Source organism: Capsella rubella, unplaced genomic scaffold (genome assembly GCF_000375325.1).
Source record: "Capsella rubella cultivar Monte Gargano unplaced genomic scaffold, Caprub1_0 scaffold_4, whole genome shotgun sequence".
Lineage (NCBI taxonomy): Eukaryota > Viridiplantae > Streptophyta > Magnoliopsida > Brassicales > Brassicaceae > Capsella > Capsella rubella.
Window position 1 is genome coordinate 873054 of NW_006238920.1, and position 11113 is coordinate 884166.

Genomic DNA, 11113 nt, shown 5'->3' on the forward strand with positions numbered 1-11113 from the left:
CTAACATATATGTATGTATAGATATGGATCAAATCTCTCAATTAAGCCATCACTCATGACTGGAAGCCTTCGATGATCAATGATCAAATCGCTGGGTACATATTATTCATATTCATTTTCAAAAGATGGATCAGTGGCCAGCTTTTGTAATAAAGTTGCGCTATGCAACTTTTGTAATCGCCCTTTAACTCAACTTTTGAAGACAATATTATTATCTACGACGTACGTGAGTAATTGCGCGATTTGTTTGCTTTTATTCAGTTAAACTCATTAGTATACGAGCTCTTATTTATTAGTTCACATTTAGCAATTTGTCAAAATACAAGCATGCAAACGATTGAGTAATCTGTATAAAAATTTAAAAATAATTTCGTTGGCAATATTTTTTAAAAAATAAGGAATTTTTTTGAAACTATTTGGTCATAAAACGTTCAGAGTGTTTGCCCGAAAAGTTGAATATGACTACACCAAAATACTTATTGCATGTGAACATATCACATGGCATGATTGTTATTGGGTCAACTTAACGGTGGAGGGACCAGTGGATAACAAAACGCTTTCCTTATCGTTCACCACTAACTCCAATCATTAGAAACTAAGAGAAAATGAGATTAACACTAAATCTTCTGCTTCTGCTTCTGTTTATCTTGAGTCATCATCATCATGCTGATTCTAGCTCTATAGTCAAGTTTCTTCCTGGTTTTGAAGGCCCTCTTCCTTTCGAACTCGAAACCGGGTTTGTTTAAATCTATATTTTCCAACAATGTCTTCTAAGTTTGGAGTTTAGTACATAACTACTCATTCTTCTGAATGTAGGTACATTGGTATTGGTGAGGATGAGGAAGTGCAATTGTTTTACTATTTCATTAAATCTGAAAACAATCCAAAAGAAGACCCTCTTCTTTTATGGTTAGATGGAGGACCTGGAACTTCTTCTGTCACTGGACTTACTGTAGAGATTGGTAAAATCTATATCTTTTGCCTCTTTCTCTTAGGATTGTTTTCAAAGACTAAGTGGGGGATAATATTATAGGCCCTTTGACTTTGAAGTCGGAGGTTTACAATGGAAGTGTACCTTCTTTGGTCTCTACTACATATTCTTGGACAAAGGTAGCTGGAAGTATATATATATGTTTATATATGTCTATAACAAACCCAATGATCTATTATTAAAGTTAGGATCGTTTTTTTTTGTAGATGGCAAACATAATATTCTTGGACCAGCCTGTTGGATCTGGCTTCTCATATTCAAAAACTCCACCAAACAAAACTAGTGACACAAATGAAGTTAAGAATATCCATGAGTTTCTTCAAAAGGTTACAAGTTTTTTTTTACTCTTAAAGCTTTTGTTGCAATTCTCTTGGTCTCATTACTTTCTAAGTTATTTCCACCGAGCATGAGGTAACTAGTTAAGGTGTTTTCTTTTGAAAAAACAGTGGCTAAGCAAGCATCAACAATTTTACTCCAACCCTTTTTATGTTAGTGGAGCTTCTTATGCCGGTATGATTGTTCCGGCCGTCGTTGACATCATCTCAAAAGGTATATATGTTCAAGTAATACAATGTTTTGTTTTTATCTACCACATTCTAACAACAATGAAACTGTGGTGCAGGGAATTATATATGTTGCAATCCTCCTATAAATCTACAGGTCATTCATATTTGATAATTGTGTCTTATATATATTTTCTCCAACATTTAAAAATTTTGTGTTGCATAAAACAGGGTTATGTGCTAGGAAACCCGGCAACACATTATGAAAAGGAAATAAACTATCGTGTTCCATTTGCTCATGGAATGTCATTAATCTCTGATGAACTCTATGAGGTATGATATTTTCTCATAGAATGACATTAGCCTTTTTTTTTTTTTTGGGGGGACAAATTTGAAAGCCTCAAATGATATATTTTTTACAGTCAATGAAGAAATTTTGCAAAGGAAATTATTTCGATGTGGATCCAAGTAACACAAAATGTTTGAAACTTGTTGAAGAATACAATAAGGTACACACACTGTAAAATTGGTGATACCTTTCTTCTTTTCTTTTTTTTTTCTCTAATTTTCAGTTTTTGTTTTTGGGTGTGTTTACAGTGCACTGAGAAGATAAACCAAAATCATATATTAATACCAAATTGTGATGACAGGATTACACATAATACATCTCCTGATTGCTTTGTAAGTAGTACAATTTTCTCTCCATTTATTGATTTTATTTGTTTCCTCTCGTTTTCTATCAAATTTTTTAGTTAATCGAAAACTAACCACAAAAAAGAGCATAGATTATTTTTTTTTTTTGAATAATCAAAGAAGTTCTAGGTCGAAGCCCATACATCAAAAAAAGAGCATAAATTGTTTACCCTAACAAATTTCGTAATTACTTTATTATGATCAAAGTCCCAAGTAAATATGTAAGTAAATATGTTAATCTAACTCTGGAGTTGCATGTTAATCAATAAGTGAAGAAGTAGTTTTCTCTACACCTTGATTCTACAATCTGTTTAGTTTAGTTATTAAAACTAGGTATCTAACTAAAATAAATTAAATGAATTTTATTTACAAATGGAGTTTTTTTCAATAATCAAAACAAAAGAAACCAAGTCATTTTATGATATTTGAAACTATAAACTTACAAGGTTGTTTTTGCAGTATTATAAGTATACTCTTCTTGAACACTGGGCAAACAAAGAGACCGTTCGCAAAGCCCTTCATATTAAAAAGGTATTTGCAAAGCTTGATTAAAGATATCATTAATCAATTGATATAAATCTTGTGACAATCTATGAATATCAGGGGAGCATAGGAGAATGGGTGCGACATAATCATAGCATACCATACGATAAAGACTTTATAAGCAGTGTACCATACTATATGAACAACAGCATCAAAGGCTACAGGTCTCTTATCTTCAGGTACTTTTCCAGAAATGATTCGTTCCTTGCACAAAACTACAAGTAAGATGTGGACAACACATTTACAACTATAGAGATCAAACCAGTATTTTGAAACTCAGACCGTATCCTTTAGGTTTATAAAACACTGACTATATTAAGACTTTTAGGTTAGTTTAATCAGAGAAAGTTTGTAGTTACGTTAACGTTATAATATACAAATATAGTGTTTTTTTTTTACTTGAGTTTATAAAATTTTGTAATTACTTCATGAGAATATTAGTATTTGTATAACTTATGCTTTTTATTTCCTAAATTCTAGCTTATAAATGAAAGCTCGAATAAGACTTGAAAAATGAGGTAATAGGGATTAATTTTTCAATTACTCGATGAAAATGTTTGTATATTTTTATATTTTTTTAAAGAAATTCTAACTCATTTAAAATCACTCTAATATGAAGTAAAATATTTCTTATGAGATTACAGTATATATAAAAAACATATGTAAGACAATATTGGTTTTCTATAAAAAAATTGTGATTTTTTAAACTAATATTTTTGATAGATTAGTGTGTTGATCCTTATTCAAAATACTTACTCTAAATTTGTTCACTACTTACAAAATTTGTTCCGTTAATGGTGAAGTGGTGATCATGATATGACATTGCCTTCTTGTGCAACTCGAGCATGGATCAAATCTCTCAATTACTCAATCACTCATGATTGGAAGCCTTGGATAGTAAAAGACCAAATAGCTGGGTATATATATAGTTTTATGTTTCTCTAGTTCATACATTGTCTTGTGGTATCACTAACTTATTAAACTCACGTAAAAATATCATTCTTTTGACAGATACATGAGAACTTATTCCAATAAGATGACATTTGCTACTATCAAAGCAAGTTTACTGATCATTTCAACTTAAACATTTTTATTTCCAGTGTATTTGTATTATAAAGTGTTTTCTAATTGTTTTGACTATATAGGGATGTGGACACACGCCAGAGTATCTACCAGAAGAAACCTCTATCTTGTTTCAAAGGTGGATCAGTGGCCAACTTTTGTAATAGATCTCTCATAGAAAAATTCTGAATAAAAATGCAAAATGTAATTCATAAGAGAGTTGAGTTAAACTCGTTTATATATATGAACTCTTATTTATCAGTTCAAAGCTCTCAGATAATCTTTATCATAATTTAATAAAGTTATTCACTAGAATTAGTCATCTGTCAATTATAAGTAGGTAAATGATTTAGTAATATAAATATATACATGTTTACTCATTCTTCAGTATTTAACGTAAGCCGTAAGATGTTTGGAGGTATTTGCCACAAATTAAAGCCCACAACACATTGTAAGACGTCGTCAATGTGCAAGGCATTAACGAATATAGACATAAGTTGGATATTTGAAAGAAATAATTTTATTTTTAAAAAGCTATAAATTATTTAAATCCAATTTCACAATAATAGTTATTATCTAGAAGTATCTCATAAACCATAAAAAACTTTCTAATTTTTCAAATTTAAACATGAATATTTTTGAATATGGATAGACAAAAAAATAGTTTTAGATACTTTATAAGATACTTTTAGATAATAACAATACTTAAAAGCTATTTTTATTTTCTCTAGTTTTCAAGTTATAATTATATTCGTTACAAGTATCTATAGATATCGAATTTTCTATCGGTAACTAAAGTATGTAGATTTACAGAGCGTGTTTTTCTCAAAAATATCCATTTCATCTTTATATATATATACTAAAGTACATATACTTAATCTAATCACATCCTTTACAAAAGATTTTGCGATTGTAATATATATTCATGCATGTCAAAGGGGTATATGTACCCCTTCAGGTTTACCCAACAAGACTAATACCCGTTCGGGTTTTTTGAATCTGGGTATTTTTTGTGCAGACTTTATTTAACACTTATAAAAACCACAATATTAGGTATAAACCAATAAAATACAATGCAAACATATTTGATGAATCTGTATTATATAATAGTAATCAATTCAGAAAATTTAATATGATAAGTTAGATATTAAATTTTCTATATTTATTTTGATTGGTCAAGAGTAACTAAAAAAAGTTTAGTAACTAATGTTTTACTAAGTTCTAGTTATATGTATCTATCTTGTAAGCTAGTATTCCCGAGTTATGAGTTGAAACCAACAGTCAAAGAGATGATGACATTGGTTTTAAATACTATTAATTTATGGGGGGGGAATTAGGTCATGTGTCTATGGGGAAATGAAGAAAGAAGAGAGAGTATGAGTAGTAGGCAACACAATAAGCAAATTGAGGGGAGACTACTTTCTGAATTTATGTATGTAAAGAAGCAGTTCCCAATAATTAAATCAATGATACCAATTTATATCATTAGTTTAATTTAAAGATGAAAGAGGTAATTTTCAAAAAATCTCTTAATGAGTTTAATTTAAATTATAAAAAAATTTATTATTATTTATTATTTTAAATAATGACCAGTCAAGATAAACATAAAAGATTTAATATCTAACTTATCATATTAATTTGTTATTAATTATTATAATTCACCTTTCATCTTTGTTTGATTCTGAAAAACAGACAACTTGTCATATCATTCATATAATAATAAAAATGTAGATTTCTTTCTGCATATGACATGATTTAAATTTTTAAGAATGAAAATAAATTGTTCTACTTATAAAAAATGAGATTGTAACGGATCAAAAAATTCAAAATTAAGTTTATATATTATGTATAATTTTGTTAATACTTCAATAAAACATTTAAAAAATAATGAGTCAAAATTTAAATACAATTTTTAATTTATCTAGAACAATAAACTTTTAAATCATTTAATTTGGGATATGTAAAAATAATTTAAATAATATTTTTTCAGAGTGTCATTAAAATCTTAGATAAAAAATAAAAGTTACAAATACTCTAATTTAATATTTTCAAATAAATATTTTAAAATATTTATATATTTATTATAAATGACGAATTAACTGTAATGTTTTATATGATAAAATAAATTATAATTTTTATAACATACGCTGAAAATACCTATAATTAACATAACTTATCAAAAATTGTTTAAAAGTATAAATATATAAAATTATGTAAAAATATATAATCTATGCTATAACAAAATTACTTACATAGTTTGTAAAAAAAGATGAAAGTACAAAGACAATTCCAAATTATGACAAGGCCTACATTAAAAAGTTAATTCAATCAGACCAGAAAGCGATAAGTTCCAGATTTCTTTAATGGTTATTGTCGGAATCTACACGTGTCTCTGAGAAAATGGTGACAACGGCTCCTTTACGTGGAGCTAATAGTGATATGTATGTGTCACAGATATATACAATTATAATTTATTAAATAATTTAATAGTAATATTATATAAATATTCAAAGTATAAAACATTTCAAACTTTTAATCTAGGAACTGTTATGGATAAGAAAACTTTATCCAACCGTATATTATTGGTAATTATTTATTATAAAGAATCAATCTTTACAAACAAAGAGAGAATGAAACTAACTCTAAAATTGTTGCTTCTGCTTCTGTTTGTATTGAGTAATCATCATCATGCTGATTCTAGCTCAATCGTCAAGTTCCTTCCTGGTTTTGAAGGTCCTCTCCCATTCGAACTCGAAACCGGGTTTGTTATAATACATCTTCTTTTTTAATCAGTGCAAATTAAGTATGTGTTGTGAGTTTGGAGTTAGTAATTAGTCATTCTTCATTAGATACATTGGTATTGGAGAGGAAGAGGAAGCTCAATTGTTTTACTATTTCATAAAGTCTGAGAACAATCCAGAAGAAGACCCTCTTCTTCTCTGGTTAAATGGAGGACCTGGATGCTCTTCTAACACTGGCCTTCTTCTAGAGATTGGTAAAATTCTATATATATCTTTTTGCTTCTTGCTCTAAAGCCTTGCTTTAAAGTGGGTTACAAAATAAATAGGTCCGGTGGCTTTGACGTCCGAGGTTTATAATGGAAGTGTCCCTTCTTTAGTCTCTACTACATATTCATGGACAAAGGTAGCTGGAATGATATATATGTCCATCACAAACCCCAATGGTCTTCTCAAACTTGGGACCATTTTTGTAGGTTGCTAGCATAATATTCTTGGACCAACCTGTTGGAGCTGGCTTCTCATATTCAAAAACTCCACTTGGTAAAACTAGTGACACCAACGAAGTTAAGATGATCCATGAGTTTCTTCAGAAGGTTGTTCATTAAGGCTCTTGTGTGAATGTTGTATTTTTCTTGGTCTTTTATTCCAACCATGGTTAAGGACTTAAGGTGTTGAATTTTTTTTAAATAATATTATAGTGGCTAAGCAAGCATCCACAGTACTATTCCAACCCATTTTACGCTACTGGAGATTCTTATGCCGGTATGATTATTCCGGCCGTGGTCGATGAAATCTCAAAAGGTATGTTATTTAATTATATCAACATATCACTTTTATCACTCGTTCAAGTAATCACATTTTAACAATATAACAACTTGTGATGCAGGGAATTATATATGTTGCAACCCTCCTATAAATCTACAGGTCATTGATATTTGATAGTTGCTTCTTATATTATGAATATTTTCTCCAACATTTAGAATTTTCTTTGCCAAAAACAGGGTTATGTGCTTGGAAACCCGGTAACACATATCGAAATGGAAATAAACTATCGTATTCCATTTGCTTATGGAATGTCATTTATCTCTGATGAACTCTACGAGGTATTATATATTGTTACTAGAGATATAGCAATGGAATCACTAGAACGCTCTAAGTCATTTTTGTCATATACTCTAGTCGCTTTTATATTTCATCTATGATTTTTACGAACCGTGTCCAAACATTATTTTTTGCAGTCACTGAAGATATTTTGCAAAGGGAATTATTTCAATGTGGATCCAAGTAACACAAAATGTTTAAAGCTTGTTGAAGAATTTAATAAGGTACACAATTTGAAGAATTTGGTCGATACTTTTTTTCTCTCGTGGTAATATGCACTAAATCATGTTCTTTTTTGGTTTTTGGCTTTTTGCAGTGCACTGAAAACATAAATATCCATCAAATATTAATACCAAATTGTGATCACACAAATACAGAAGAGATTTCTCCTGATTGCTTTGTAAGTAATACAAATTCTGCGTATTCTAAGTATAAATTTGCATATATCTAAGTAACTATTTTACTTTTGATATTTTTGATATTTTGCAGTATTATCGGTATCATCTTCTTGAACGATGGTCCAACAAAGATAGCGTTCGCAAAGCTCTTCATATCCATAAGGTATTTGCAAAGCTTAGTTAAAGATCATTGATAAAAGTTTATATTAATCTAAATTTGAGACAATCTATGAAAATACAGGGGACCAAAGGACAATGGTTGCGATATAATCATTCGATACCATATGATAAAAACATTAAAAGCAGTATACCATACCATATGAATAACAGCATTAATGGCTACCGATCTCTTATCTTCAGGTAATAATAACTAAATCTATACTTTTCGAGTTGGTACATATTTACAACTATAGAGATCAATAACCAAGATTGTTCATTCCTATTTACAAAATGGTGAATAGTGGTGATCATGATATGGTGTTACCTTCCTTTGCAACTCAAGCTTGGATCAAATCTCTCAACTACTCCATCACTCATGACTGGAAGCCTTGGATGATTAAAGATCAAATTGCTGGGTACATATTATACATTCATTCATTTTTTCGCCGTATCACAAATTTGTTAAACTCACTTACAATATCATTTGTTGACAGATACACGAGAACTTATGCGAATAAGATGACATTTGCTACTATCAAAGCAAGTTTTACTCATTTCATCTCTAACATTTTTCTTATTTCCATTGCATTTACATTAAAAAGTGTTATCTAATTGTTTTGAGCGTTTTGACTATATAGGGATGTGGTCACACACCGGAGTATCTACCAGAAGAGACTTCTATCATGTTCAAAAGGTGGATCAGTGGCCAATTTTTGTAGTAGAGCTTTATACAAAAATTAGTAATAAAAATGGAAAACATGAAATTTGAGTAATTAAGCTCTCCGCGATTGATTCTTTCTATCCGAGTTACTCAATCGTTTATCTTCTTATACTATTTCCGAGTTAATTCATCAAATTGTTGAGAGAATTGAGTTAAACTAGTTTATAGTATATGAACTCTCATTTATCAGTTCAAACTCATTTCATCTTTATCATTGTTTACGTAATAACAAAATTTAGTCATCTGTCAAAATATAAGTAAGCAAACGATTTAGTAATCTAAAAATTTAACGAAGGTCATAATAAGATGTTCGGAGTGTTAGTTAATTACGACATCGAAAAGAGAATTCAAATTGTCTTTCGGATAAAACAGTGTGAAGTAAAATAAAAATTAAGACAATTCGAAATGATGACGACCAGAAAGCATAAAATTCCAAATTTCTTTAATAATTATTGTCGGAACCTACACGTAGTTCTGAGAATATAGTGACAATAGCGAGTATGTGACCTCACATATATTTTATTTAAAATTATTTAATATTAATAGTAAATAATATATTCAAAGTATAATTTGTTTCTTAAATACTTTCACCAACATTTCAAAATTGAATCTAAAATAAAAACGAAATAATCTATTTTCATAATACCAACAGTTCATCGTCTTTCTTTTTTTTTTTAATCAAAGAGATTTTGGTACAAAACTCATACATCTATTCAGGTCTGAAACCATGTTATATGGTTTCGTCTCTTTTCGTTGTATCAATACTTTTTTTATCAACAAATTATTCTTTTATATATATTTATTGTGAAAATTGATTAATTGATTACTTGCTGTATATATTTATAGAGATGTGGACACACGTGAGAAGAAATCTCTATCTTGTTCCAAAGGTGCATCAGTGTGCCAACTGTTGTAATAGAAATTTATGGTGTGGCAGCTAACTCATCAATGGTTATGGGTGTTGAAACGAGTTAGATTTCTCATAATGAGTTCGAGTCTTTCATAAAGAGAATTGAGTTAAACTCGTTTATATGTAAACTCTTATTTATCAGTTCGAACTCAGAGTCTAGTCTCTAAATATATACATGTTTTGCCCTCTCGTTCTTCAGTATTTAACGAAAGCCATAAGAATATGTTCGGAGGTGTTTGCCACAAGCCCACAACATATGGTTGTGCCGATAAATTCGGTGTGAAGTGAAATAAAAAATCGTGACCATAACTATAATCTAGAGACAATTCGAAATGATGACGAGGCCCTTTCAACTACCACATGCATACAAAAAATGTACTAATCCATTGAGAGATTTGAGAGCAATAAATTCCAAATCTCTTTAATAATTATTGTCGGAACCTAACCTGTGTTTCTGCGTATGGTGAAGGTCTACTTTACGTGGAGCGAAAATAGTGAGTATTATATGACCTCACATATATTATATGAAGTTATTTAATATATAAAATAAAAATAAATTTAGATATTAAATTTATCTACTACGTAAACCAAATTTAATATAGCAAAAAATACTAAATAAAAAATAACAATAAATATCTGTATTTATGAAAATTATATTTTTTGCCATAAAAAGTGGACAATTAAATTCAAAAATTTGCATATGTAAACATATTTACTTTTTTGAAATGGTTTTTAAAATCGTATTTTATATTTTACAAAATCTAAAAAACAAATGATCATATATTTTTAAAATATATAAAATCATATTTAGGGAAAATAAAAAGAATCAAATATATTAGATTAGAAAATTAGCAACTAATCAAATTGTACAATAGCATAAAATGTGGAGAAATATTCAACTGAATCGAATCTTTAACAAATAAGTAAAAATGTTTAAATAAATCACTAATAAAAATTTGTTTTCTAAATTCAATTGAATAAATATTTCATATCACATACAATATCTTATTTTCACATTAAATTTTCATATTGAGAAGCGAACTTAAAATCTACATATATGTGAGATTCCGAACAATTTTTGATAAAATATGAGACATAAATTTTGGATAACATGTTAAAATATTTTTTGATAATTATAGTTAGTTTTCAAAATTTCACTAACTTGAGTAAGGGTGAACTTTGAAACATGTAAATCTCTATTTTGGAACGATTATTTGAAATTTTTTACGTAATGTTGTTTTCAACAAACATGTAAATGGTGTCATTTATATAAAAAATATATGATCTTATC

At 28.8% G+C, this 11113-nt stretch overlaps 2 protein-coding genes across 6 annotated transcripts; both read left to right on the plus strand.

The window, feature by feature from the left end:
* Positions 1-549: 549 nt before the first annotated feature.
* Positions 550-4099, plus strand: LOC17889411 (serine carboxypeptidase-like 9). Of its 3 annotated transcripts, none has more exons than XM_023784753.1 (14): positions 553-736; positions 817-962; positions 1034-1110; positions 1198-1317; positions 1438-1540; positions 1614-1651; positions 1726-1827; positions 1917-2003; positions 2092-2175; positions 2647-2718; positions 2791-2909; positions 3534-3647; positions 3742-3792; positions 3879-4053. In XM_023784753.1, the coding sequence occupies exons 1-14, from the start codon at positions 606-608 to the stop codon at positions 3979-3981; spliced, it is 1347 nt and encodes a 448-aa protein (XP_023640521.1). In that variant the 5' UTR covers positions 553-605; the 3' UTR covers positions 3982-4053. The 3 variants fall into 3 exon arrangements, with proteins under 3 accessions (XP_023640520.1, XP_023640521.1, XP_006294236.1); XM_006294174.2 differs by having other exon boundaries at positions 554-736; positions 3742-3787; positions 3876-4099; XM_023784752.1 differs by lacking the exons at positions 3534-3647; positions 3742-3792 and having other exon boundaries at positions 550-736; positions 3876-4053.
* A 2305-nt stretch (positions 4100-6404) lies between these two features.
* LOC17888410 (serine carboxypeptidase-like 9) lies at positions 6405-9091 on the plus strand. 3 transcript variants are annotated; one of them, XM_006296310.2, is made up of 14 exons: positions 6405-6553; positions 6642-6787; positions 6860-6936; positions 7007-7126; positions 7232-7334; positions 7420-7457; positions 7535-7636; positions 7772-7858; positions 7951-8034; positions 8124-8195; positions 8274-8392; positions 8494-8607; positions 8686-8731; positions 8830-9091. In XM_006296310.2, exons 1-14 carry the CDS (start codon positions 6423-6425, stop codon positions 8908-8910), a joined length of 1320 nt encoding a protein of 439 aa, XP_006296372.1. In that variant the 5' UTR covers positions 6405-6422; the 3' UTR covers positions 8911-9091. The 3 variants fall into 3 exon arrangements, with proteins under 3 accessions (XP_006296372.1, XP_023640524.1, XP_023640525.1); XM_023784757.1 differs by lacking the exons at positions 6405-6553; positions 6860-6936 and having other exon boundaries at positions 6747-6787; positions 8830-9090; XM_023784756.1 differs by lacking the exons at positions 8274-8392; positions 8686-8731; positions 8830-9091 and having other exon boundaries at positions 8494-8535.
* Positions 9092-11113: the final 2022 nt, after the last annotated feature.

Excerpts from the sequence above, each read along its gene's own strand:
- LOC17889411 (XM_023784753.1), top strand. The coding sequence starts at position 606 with ATGAGATTAACACTAAATCTTCTGCTTCTGCTTCTGTTTATCTTGAGT. Across the intron at positions 2,719-2,790 it reads AAGCCCTTCATATTAAAAAG|GGGAGCATAGGAGAATGGGT; the intron begins GTATTTGCAAAG and ends TATGAATATCAG. Across the intron at positions 3,648-3,741 it reads GTAAAAGACCAAATAGCTGG|ATACATGAGAACTTATTCCA; the intron begins GTATATATATAG and ends TTCTTTTGACAG.
- LOC17888410 (XM_006296310.2), top strand. The coding sequence starts at position 6,423 with ATGAAACTAACTCTAAAATTGTTGCTTCTGCTTCTGTTTGTATTGAGT. Across the intron at positions 7,859-7,950 it reads TTGTTGAAGAATTTAATAAG|TGCACTGAAAACATAAATAT; the intron begins GTACACAATTTG and ends GGCTTTTTGCAG. Across the intron at positions 8,196-8,273 it reads AAGCTCTTCATATCCATAAG|GGGACCAAAGGACAATGGTT; the intron begins GTATTTGCAAAG and ends ATGAAAATACAG.